Source organism: Eulemur rufifrons, chromosome 2 (assembly GCF_041146395.1).
Source record: "Eulemur rufifrons isolate Redbay chromosome 2, OSU_ERuf_1, whole genome shotgun sequence".
Classification (NCBI taxonomy): Eukaryota; Metazoa; Chordata; class Mammalia; order Primates; family Lemuridae; genus Eulemur; species Eulemur rufifrons.
In genome coordinates this window covers 43,165,219-43,177,227 of record NC_090984.1, presented here as the reverse complement: position 1 = coordinate 43,177,227, position 12,009 = coordinate 43,165,219, and the positions used below count along the sequence as shown (strand labels likewise).

Here is a 12,009-nt window from a genome sequence, read left to right as displayed (position 1 = left end):
CGAAATTTAATGATGGAGGCATATTAAATGGAAGCCACAGTGCTCTGTTGTGGGTTGAGGAGGGTTAGCCCCCTCTAGAGCGGAGCAAGCAGCAAGCAATTTTCCTCTAAGTCATCGATCTGCTTGGCCAGAACCAAAGAGGGTTAAGCTTAGAGAAGCTACCACAAACAGCAGCAGGCAAAAATTGCTATAGGACAGCATTTTTAAAAGTTCTGCCGAAATAATGCAGATTTTTTTCAATGTTCTTACTCAACTGAAGTAACAAAAAAAGGAGATAAAAATAAATTGGTAGATATTAAGAAATACTATTTCTCAAAATTTAATGTTTGTCCACCGTTAACCTCTAATTTCAGCACTTACATATTTTCTGGTACTCATTAGTAGTTACACAAATTTTGAAGTATTTTATTTCTCAAAAGCAGTATATATCTGGGTTCAGTAGTAACTATGTCAAAATATCTACTTTGTTTAATGCTGAAAGACTCTACTGTAACTTTCCATGCCATCTACCAAACCTGTGTTTTCCAAACTTATCTGATCGCAAGCTTCATTTAGGTGCTTATTAAATACAAAGTCCCATGCTCCAGTCCTTAGAGATTCTTCATTTGTAGGTCAGGTTGAAGCTGGGGAATTGGTATTTTTAACAAGTGCCCTCAGTGATGCTGATCACTCATTACCACCTGAGAGCTAACAGGCACTAACCAATGCACAATTTTAAAGGACAACTCAATGTAATTGATTTGAAATTCTTTTCTAAAAACACTCAAGAAATGTTGGAAGCCTGAAGGCAATGATTCACCATTTACATCAAACGTATCTTAGTTTGTCACCAAAATGAATGGGAGTTTAGGAAACATGCAGAAAGAGCTCTGTACTAAGTTAGGACCACAGGAAACTATGGCATATCTTTCACTTTCTATCTATCTTATCTTTTCTTCCCTCCCACCCTTCCTTCCTTTCTTCCTTCCTTCAACACTTACCTGAGTTCTTCTCTCACTTCTACTGCAGTATTCCCTGCTATTACGAACACATCATTCATGTCATCAGTCAGCACGTTGCAGGCATAACCAATGTTTATAGCAGTTTCTGTTGTAAAATAAAGCACATCTCAGTTAAGATATTACTTAATAACATAAGTACATTTTTTCATAACAGTTTTGGGGCCATAGCTTTATAGCTTATTGGCCCCCTTAATGTCAGAGAGAGCATGATTGTTGATAAAATACAAGCAATGCAGAAAGAAATTCAAAGACCTGGATTCCATGATCAAATTCTCCACTTGCTAAACCCATGGAGAAGTAGCAACATCCCTGAATTCTCAGCCTTCTTATCTAGATTTTAAAAAATTTTTTGATTTCCAAATTAGTACTCATGAAAATACCCTAAGATCTTGTGATAAAGTGACATGTACAAATATAAAACTTTTGGCCAGAAGTCTCAAATACTGCTTTTGGAGACTAAAATACTAAACTAGTATTTGATTCTGATACGGTAGACAAATTGAAGAAAAAACTCACAAAATGTTCAGTTGAACAACAAAAATGCTCGTATAAAATTTGTATAGTTCTCCCACATACAACACTGCCATTTTCTCATTAAGTGGATAGAAACTTGGAATTTGACTATTATCTCAAAAACCACCCGGGACTGCTCTACTAAACAACTGGAGAATTGGATGATCATGTGCAGTTTTTCCTCTAATTTTATAGACATGGATCCTGGGATAATTAGGTAACTCTTTCCATCTTTTAATAGGGTCATTTGATTCTGCCTAACTCTATAGAATCATTAGACTCTAGCTAATTCTATGGAATCATTAATTATGTCCTAAATCCAGGAAGGCAATTGACAAAATCTCAACATATCCTTTGTATAAACTGACAGAAATTGAAGTGAAATTATAATAAACTCATGGACATTTGTAATAATTGAGCAGCTGTACCTACTGATCAATATCAAACTCTAGGGAGTCTCTGTCTAGTAATATACCTGAGGGCTCCACTCTCTGCTGTTTTTTTTTTTTTTTTTTTTTGTGATCAGTGATTTAGATGAAGATATAGAGAATTGATTTATCACATCTACAAATCCCCTAATTCTCTAAAAAAGTACACAAGTAGACAGAATTTTAAAAATAAGTGTGTGCCAGTTGATTGAATATTTTCAGTTTCCGGATAGCCAAGCATAAAATCATTTTTGTTTTAACTATTACTGTTAGCAATAGATCCAAAATATATTGATCCCTTTTTGTTTCTTAGGAAACAGTATTTTGAACATAATGACTCTTTGGTGACTTGGCATTTTGTCTTGCCTGAAAGTGGGTCCACGCTCACTGCCACCATTGCATAGGCAGTCCTGGAATTCAGCCAGGTTGCACTGGTACAGCTGTGGTGGTTGTTGAAAAAACAAAAATATGTCCATAAACAATTGAAAAAGAGATGCTTCCCTTAGCTTCTCCAAGGCCTGCTCATCACCCTGATCCCTCCCCTAAGATTCCCCCCAAACTCCCTACCATCAAGCAACTAAGGGAGCAACTGAGGTCTCTAATACCTTTCTTCAGCTCTGTACCAATATCTGTCCTGACTGGGTGCAATGCTCATAAAAACCAATTGTTAAACATTTTTAATACCATTGTTGCCTATAGACGTAACATTATATGCGAGAGACAATTGGACTGAAACTCAACTAACCCCAGGATATATTATGAAAGGTATTTTGTTAGTTTGGTTTTGTTTGTGTTTAAGTAGTAGATTTTTGCAATATATTAACTTTCTTTTTTCTATTTCAATTTTTTTCTGGACAAATATCTAATTAACTAAGCTTTCTGGTTAATTAAAATTTTATCATAGAAGTCATCTCCTCCTTTTGCATCATCATCATGCATTTTCAAATTACCTTGTTTGTCTCCTGTTAGGACCCAGATCTTAATATTGGCTAGTGATAAACTTGTAATTGTTTCAATAACACCCTCTTGCAACTTATCTTCTATAGCAGTGGCACCTAGTAGCTTTATTGGAAAATAGAGAATAGGTTATGTTAGCACATGCAAACAAGATCCATACCACCTATGCCTTTCAATCACAGAGTTTGGAGGTCAAGGAACATGAATTGAAGACAGTGCATTGATACAGCAAGCATCCTATTATGTGCAAATGTGGGTTGGGAAGGACCCCAAAAGGAAGTTCTCAAATCAAGTCAACTTAATAGCAGAGATCCTGGGAGTTAGAATTTACATGGGAGACTGATAGGCTCAGATAACCTGTTAGCATACATGATCAGAAGCCATTTGAGCCTCTACCCAGCTGCTTCCCCAATTAATATCAACTATGGAGGAGTCCAATGGACAGGTTTCACAAAAAGGAAGCTGATCACAAAGAAGTAGTAATTTCCTACATTAACAAACCAGCAGATGCCATAAACTAAAAAGTGAAGTTTCTTGTGTGATTTTTCATCCAAAGATGAATAAACCATGCTCCCTAGTACCTTGCAATGGCTGAGCTTCCTAGCCTCCAGTGCCCCAGGGAAGAGTGGTTCCTAGGCTAGAGCATGCTCTGGATAGCACTGATATCATCAGAATCACACGGGTTTAGGGCTATAGCCCATTTTTCACAGCAAGTTTCCCTGCTCTGAAAAGTTAAGTCATAAAGCAGAGAGGCGGGGGGAAAAAAAAAAATAACATCAAGGATGCAGCAGAGATTAACCAAGAATAGGGAGCCTACTGTTTTCTACTCTTGGGGAACTTCCAATTGCATAAGCTACTAATAGAAATAAACCTCTAGGCTCTATAAGACCATACATGGCAAAATCAAAGCCAACATATAAAACATGATTCAGTGTTTAAAAGAGTAACATCTGCTGTGTGCAAGATGATTTAGCCAATGGCTTATTCCTATGCTAGATCTCTAAACATATACTATCCTTTTCTGTAAACACAAACCATCGTGCTTCTAAACTCATACCATCAAATCTTTTTCAATTTCTTCATACAGCTCAGCTATCCGTTCATCCCTCTTGTCTGTGGCAGTATTTGCATCTTCAAGCATTTTATGCCACTCTTTAAAGTACTTGTCATCCAGATCTCTGTATGCGATAGCCAAGGTTCGAAGACCTTCTCCTGCAAATTCCTGCCAGAAAAGACATAGACTTAGGAACCAGCAAAAAACAAAACAAACAAACAAACAAACACCACAGCAATAACAACAACATTAGGTAAGAAGTTTTTCACTCAAATTCATTTTGTCCAAGAGCACTGCTTGGCTATCCTGACTTCCAATTTTTTATCTCCTCAGACATAAGAGATAAATGTATATATTTTTTATTTTATTTCTATGAGGTTAAAACATTCAGGGGAGCTAGGTTTCCCCCTAAAGACGGCTGAAATGCCTGCTGAAGGGTCCCAGTTGAGAGGTGATCAGTGCTGCCCATGACTTGAGATATTCATTTAAAGCAACAAATATTGTTGCTTCCAGTCTGGAAGGATTTCTGGCCCTGAGAGGATCCCAGTGTGTTTTATGGGCCTGGGCTTCCTGTGAGGAGAAAAGGATCCTCAGAGGAGCCATGGCTCTCAAATCAAAGGCGGGAGCCCGTCCCAAGGAGCTGCAGCATGACACCCCACCGAAGTTTTGTCCATTCCCTTAGTAATATATCCACCGCTAAAATTAATTGAGCTCTACTTTTGTACATGCTTGAAAATTTCCACAAGAAAAGGCTAAAAGTAAATACTAAATGAATAAATAGATGTTAAATAGTCAGATAATAAAAGCTTAAGCACATTACTTAGGTTATAATAATAACCCGTAGGGGGAAAGGGGAGGGAAAGGAAGAGAAGCAAATACAAGTGGTTACCTCTGGGAAGCAGGACTAAAAGTGGAAGCTGACTTTTACTTTCCATTCTCCATTCTTTTGTGAAATTTTTTGTTTTGCTATATGAATGTTTTATTTTAATGATAAAACATTGGTTTAATTTGGGAATAATACCAATTGGGTATTGGACAGAGGTGGGGGCTGGGGGGAAGGGATGGGTGTATACCTACATGATGGGTGCGATGTGCACTGTCTGGGGAATGGACACGCTTGAAGCTCAGACTCGGGGGGATGGGGGGCATGGGCAATATATATAACCTGAACTTTTGTACCCCCATAATTAGCTGAAATAAAAAAATAAATAAATAAAGTATTCATAGATGACAAAAAAAATTGGTTTGAAATTTTAAAGACATCATCATCAAGTCAGGTCAGTTTTTAAAAAATTATTATTTTTTGGAAATTGTATTCTATGGAGTTAGTATTTAATAATTAGTCAAGCTAGGGAAACATACTTTTTCTTTAGTGTCTCAGTAAACTAGCAGTCTCAAAGGATGCCTTTGGTGCTTTATCCTAATGGGGGTGGGGGGATAAGAGATTGGTAATTGCTAAATGTCTCACACAGCCACAATAACTAGAAACACATGTAGATTGCTTTAGAGGAAAGCTAAAATACTCCCACTTCCCCTGTGTCTCCTGTGGTCATTTTATGGGCATCTACACTGCAAACAAAGCGTTTTTATAGCCATTTCTGCTCTTTTGGGCATTGCCATTGAGCATGTCTTCTCTGTGGTGTTTTGGCTCATGACACAGATATAGGTTTACAAGCAGGCACAGGTTAGACCATGACATACACTAATTAGATAAATAGAAAAGTCAATGCATACTGCAATGGTGTGGTTTAGCCCAGAGAGTCCATGAGAAAGTTACCCAAATGTATCTAGTAGGCAGTTGGTAGCACTTGGGATATTGCAATCACATTTTACAAGCCCTGCCTTTCCAGACCACCACTGAGTCCCCTATTGATCTGAAAATCTAGTTATTGCCTTGTAATGATCTTTGTCCTCTTAATTTGCACAAACACTTTGATGCTTTTAACTTGCAACCCCATTGGGTATTACCAGTGCCTTCCTCTCTGTTCTATACAACAGTGAATCAACTCTAAGATGACATTACAAAAGGGCACAGATGATTTAAGTTATTTTATTAGTGCATGAAACCCAAGTTTAATCCTAAATGAGCATTTGAGCAAGGTCTTTTCCTTTCATTAAACAATTCAAAATCAATAATTAAATACAAATTTAAAACCTCAAAATCTAGAAGCCAAAATGAATAAAGTGAATGAAGCAAAGAGCTAGTTAAGTTGATATTACCTGAAAAAAAATTTATTTGGCATAGAAATATAAAAAGACCAAAATTAAGCTTCCCATATTTTAGTATGAAAGGAGAACATATAAAAATTCAGAGGCTGGGTGTTTGAATAATGGCAAAAATCAGATACTTATGATTCCAATGCTGTTTTCATAAAAAAAAAAAAATTAAAAAGACCATGCTGGCCTTCTGGAAAAGATTAAAAGAAAATCAAGAATGCTCTATTGAAAAGACAAAAACAATAGCTATGTGTGTAACCAATATTATTAAACCATCATTTTTTTAAACTTAAAGTCAGGCAGAGGTGTTTTTTTTTAGTTTATTTGTTTGTTTTTTAAAGATTCAAGGAATGTTTTGTATTAAATATAGGACCTGACAAAGAACATGAATCCTCAATAATTTTTCAAAGGAAAGAAACCAATGAGAAAATGAGAGTTTTGACCAGATGTCCTTAAAGTTCACATGGGGTTAAATGGAACCTCAAACGAATGTTAGAGACTTGAATCTCAGATTCAAACCAAGTAATGTTCATATTAATTCACAGGCTCTTACTTTCTTGGAAAAAAAAAAAAAAAAGTGTGCCAAAGATCCCTCCTGCTTCCTTCAGAAAGCTTTTGGAAAGAAATTATGCTGGTCTCAGAATGGTACGCATTTGGTGCCTCGGGGACCTGAATTATGACCCAAATAAAAAGACCCTTAGAGGAGAAAGTTGGCTCCAGGGACTATTTTCCTCTTACCACATAAACACAACCCTAAACTATTCCCTGGAAGTAATTGTGAGAGATTCCATTGGTACCAAACACATCAAAACCCAAGCAAAAGCAGCTCTCCGCCTCCTCTTCCCAGGAATGGTCCAGTCTCCCAAGAGGAGCATCCTGAGCTGCAGAGGATTTAGAGCAGTTTTCATAGGTGGCCCTAAAGCACCCCTGAGCCTTGGGCTGGCTGGAGTTCAGGAGGCCACACGCTGTGGCTTCTTCTCAGCTGCTGTGTGTTAATGCACCTGTGAGGAGACCGCCTGGCCTCCCAGCAGGGCAGGGAGAGGGTCCATGTGCCAGTTTTCAGACATTCGTTGGCACAGTTTCCTGTGGAACCACTCTCCAGATGCTTTCTATTTCAGTAGTCAGATCATTTAGCCGATATTTTTAAAACAAGACCTAACCCTAGGAGATGGCAAAAGGGCCACTGTGCTAACTTTAAGACAGAGGCACTTACACTGAGATGGTCTGATGTCAGAGACAGAAGGTCTTCATTGGAAGGATGAAGTTTCTCAAACAGAATAGTGTCTGCTCCTTTGCAATAAAGCTTGATCTGTCCTTCTGGGTTTCGAACTGAAAAAAAAAAAAAGTTTTGAAAAGCAGATTATAATCAATGAAATCCATCAAAATTATACTCTCCCAAGGCTCCAGTCAGGCAATTTGGAAATGGGAATAATGTTTCAGCCAGTAGTAAAACATAGTGTCTTTGGTTAGCAGGTCACTACCTAAGTCGCTTGGCTTTCTTCCCATTTTATTAATTTAGAAATACTCCATCTACTGAAACGCTTTGATTTCTCACATGTTTTTATTCTGATGCATATGACCTTCCTATTTTCCTTGCCTGCTACGTCTGAAGGGTTGATACACTTAAATTAAGTCTCCATATTGAGCAGAATTGAGAGTTTTGTTTGCCCATCTCCTGGTGTGAAATTCAAGACCTATCATTCAAATCAATATCAGTATTACACCAAATCACCTCTTTATGGAATTCTAGCCATTCAAAATCATGGTTTGTGCACTTGTTCCTGGCCCTTGCTGGCACATTCTTTACCCCTTTACTCTTTGCAAAAGCCCATTCATCCTTGGTGGTTCATTCTTGGGTCACAGTCCTGGCTGCAAGCACGCCTCACAGAGGGCTTTTAAAAAATAAAGTTTCCTCCTTCTTCCCACTGGAAGTCTGTATTCGTAGGGTTACGTTTTCAGCCTGCCCCTAGATTTGGGAATGACACCCCCTACTAGGCTCCCCTCATCTCCAGTCATATTGCTATCAGACGAATCTTTCTTTCAAACCATAAAACACTTGCCCTAACTTTGTAGGTTTGGTTTTACACCTTGACATGAAGTAGGCATTTAATAATTATTTGTTGAATAAATGAATGACATAGCCATGTATTTCTTTCCAGGAACAACTGCCTGGGTCACAACTTCATTGTCTGAACACTCTAGCCCTCACAGGCTTCATCATTTCAGTGCTTTCCACTCAATTCTACCTTTTATCTAAAAATAGAATGCCTCAAAACAGATGAACATAAATATTTACTACTATTAATTTCATGGGATGCAAAATTTAGAGCTTGATTTCAAAAACTATAAATATCAAAATACAATAAGTTACTTTCCCCTCCAACCTTTAACTACCCTTAGTCAATACTTAATCTATTCTAGTTTCCTCCTGATTGCACAGATCTAATGCACCCTGGAAACTTTTTGGTACTGGGCCTTGTTTAGGTCTTATCTTCTGTTTTAAGACCTTTGTTCAGCTTTCCTAATTGCTAGGACTCATTAAGTTTTTCTTGTATTCTACCTTTAATTGCCCACATTGGGGAAAAAAAATTCATTGATTTGTGCAAGTCCCTTACTGTCTCTACATCTCAGTTTCTACAAGTAAAAAGGAGATGTTTGACAAATCTAACTTCAGAAGTCCTTTCCAGCTGTAAAATTTTCTGATTAAATAAATACTTTCCATTCCTGAACCTTTCTCTTAACCCGTCATCCATCCCTTTAAATTTGTGCAAATCCAAGTTAATGGAATCCTGGTTAAGTTTACTCACGAAACATTTCCTTTAGCAGCTAAGCATATTTTATCTCTTTTCATCTATGGCTTCTGGTCATTTCTGTTCAAAGCCTTCTCAGTCATTTCAGAAGTTACACTTTTTAAAATAAATTTAAAAGAACATAACAGTTTTCAATGGTCAAGATAATATATGGCCAGAGCCTAGACAAAGGTCATAGTTTTTAGGTTACAAAATCTTCTCCCATTGCTTGTCCTTTAAATATTGGTGTGCTTCAGAGATTTACTAAGGGTCTTTTTCTCCTTCCATCCTTCATACTCTCCCTGGGCAACTGCATTCCTTTCTATGGTTTCAGGTTCCATCAGTAGACTGACCACTCTCAAATGTACATCTCCTACCCAGTCCATCTCCAGCACTCCCTCCTGATCTGAACATCCAACTACCAACTAAATATCTCTTGGATATGCCCAGGCACATCAAACTCATACTAGATGCATTGCCTTCCTCCAGTAATTAGCTGTTCCTCCTATATCCCCAGTCTCAATAATCAGCTTCACCATCCACTCAGTCTCCCAAACCAGAAATCTGGGCATCACTCATAGTTCTTCCCCCTCCACCACCCATACATCTAATTAAAGCCATGAATTTCTCTCCCTCTCCCTTCTCTCTTGACCAGATAATCACATTAACCTAACTGGTTTTATTCATTCCAGTCCTGCTTCCTTCCAAATTCTTCTGTACATTCCAGCCAAAGTCATCTTCACACTGCTGCTTAGAATCCTGTAGTAGCTTCTCTCTGCCCTTAGATCAAGTTTGGACTCCTTAATATGCACATAGAGAGCTCCTCATGATCTGCCCTTTCCAATCTGTTTTATACCCTGCTTCACTATATTCTCCTGGATGCAGCCACACAGAATATCTTCCAGTGTTTCACATGTTCCCTTAGTTTCAAGTCCCTGGAATGTAGTAGACACTTAATAAATATTTGCTTAATTAAGATGAATTATAATTGTATAAAATTCATCGAAAGCAGCAGTTATGCCTTTGTGACACAAAGGAAAGACAGAGGTCAGAAATGGCTTCCAAGTAGCTGCAATAGCAGCAGTGTGAAAGATGACAAATAATTCTACTTTGTCATATCTCAGCTGCTCATACAGCCACACAGAGAAATGCCTGTCACATGGCAGTGTGATTTGTACTTTGACAATGTCTAAAAAGTCTGGAGTTGAGCAACCTTTATGTAAAGATCTTGTAAGGGTTTTTCAAGGAGCTAACTGTAATTTATACGTCTTTAATGATTATCTGCCACTTGCCTCTGTTGATAACTATCTTTGAGTTTTATCTCTCTATTTTTATTTACAAAATCAGTGGAATTGGTCTTTCCAGAACTATGAGATTTATATGTTTACTAATATAGTAGATTCTATACCCTATGATAAACTATTTGTAGAAATCAATTTTTATTTAGATGCCTCTGACTTAAATCAGGGCTCTTGCCCCAAAATGAAAGTACTACTGGTATTGAAAATATACATTGATGATTCAATGAATGATAGCTTTTGCCCCAACAAAAGAAAAAAGGAAGAAGAAGGAGGAGAAGGTGAAGGAAAAGACAGAAGAAGAGACAAGAAGAAGAAAACAAAAAAAAAGGAGGAGGAGAAGGAGGAGGAGAAGGAGCCGCAAATGTCTGAGCCTTCACATCAAGGTATCGTCCCCACAGACCAACCCATGTGACAACCATGAGACTAGGATGGTTTCTTGCCTTGTTATTAAAGAGAGACTTTTCTACGCTAGTGGAGTCCCTCTCAAATTCCTCCTGATTAAAAACCAAGCAGAACCAAAATAAAGCAAGCAAACCTCCATAAAAGCTGTGGTGGAGCATTACCTTTCTTCATATGGGACCCATTAAGGCAAACATGTGATGTTTGCGGTTACTCTGCGAGTTCTCCACAGCCTGTAATGGTGACCAGTGCCGAGGAAAAGCCAAATGTCTCCCTGTGTAGCAATCTTAGATTGTTGTCAACACTCTCAGAGCAAAAAGAAACCAATTCTGTGCCAAACCAGCATCAATAACACCTCCCCTGAGGCTACGAATAGAAGATCGCTTCTACTGATACATTAGGCCACACCTAGAGTGGCATATGTGCTTCTCAGTGGCACTGATGACTGACTACGTTCCATGTTGTAAGAAATAAAAGTAAACATTCTCAGATGTTTGGTTTTTACCTGTGAAGACCAATCTCTCGGGGCTAACTTCCAGTAGTTAGGGACCAAAAACTCCACCGTTATGTATATACACATGTTTTCTACAGTAGGAAATTGATTTAATATGATGAGCAGGATATTTATAAGTTATAAAATGTGGGTTGAATTTTATTTAACAAACATTTACAGAAAACCAGGCTCTGTGCTTGTCCCTGGGCAGTTTAAGAATACTAAGGCACAGCACCTGCCCTCAGGTAGCACACAGTCTGCTGACTGGGATAGTCATAGTACCATAGGACTGGTATCACACTGGTGTTATGAACAAGGTGCTCTGGGGAACACAAAGGAAATATGAAAAAATTGAGTGAATAGGTGACATTTGATTTGAACATTGCCAGATGAATAGGAGTTTTCAAAGAAGAGAAGTGGGGAAAAGGAGTGCTCTAGACAGAGGAAGCAGCATGTGCAAAGGGTATAAAAGTGCACAACGTAGCTGGGAACGGTTAGGTCTACTGAGGCTGCAGCTCAAAGTTTTGGAAAGTAGAGGAAAACTTGATTGAGATCAGATTGCAAATAATCTTGCATGTCATTACTAAGGACTTTATTCTCTAAATTTTGGGAAGCCACTAATGTTTTTTTTTTTAAGTAGGTGGTGGCAAAATCAGGCCTATGTTTTAGAAAAAAATACCGTGGTATCAGCATAGAAAATTATATTAAAGAGGAACAGTTTCGAAGATATTGCAATAATACAAGCAAACAGTGACAAGACCCTTAACTAAGGCAGTGGTACTGGGAATTAATAGAAAAGAACAAAAGGCGTTTATGATTAAAAGGGGGCTTAAAATCTTTGAGTTTAATTTCCTACA

General features: G+C 37.9%; 1 protein-coding gene across 1 annotated transcript in view; it reads right to left on the bottom strand.

Moving 5' to 3' along the window:
• Positions 1 to 12,009, bottom strand: part of ATP8B4 (ATPase phospholipid transporting 8B4 (putative)) — a 230,142-nt gene that overhangs the window by 49,906 nt on the left and 168,227 nt on the right. The window contains exons 20-23 of the mRNA XM_069492140.1: positions 7,384 to 7,499; positions 3,957 to 4,121; positions 2,893 to 3,004; positions 981 to 1,086 (exon numbers count right to left, since the gene is read on the bottom strand). Coding sequence (XP_069348241.1) covers positions 981 to 1,086; positions 2,893 to 3,004; positions 3,957 to 4,121; positions 7,384 to 7,499 — 499 coding nt within the window. The remainder of the gene's footprint in view (positions 1 to 980; positions 1,087 to 2,892; positions 3,005 to 3,956; positions 4,122 to 7,383; positions 7,500 to 12,009) is intronic.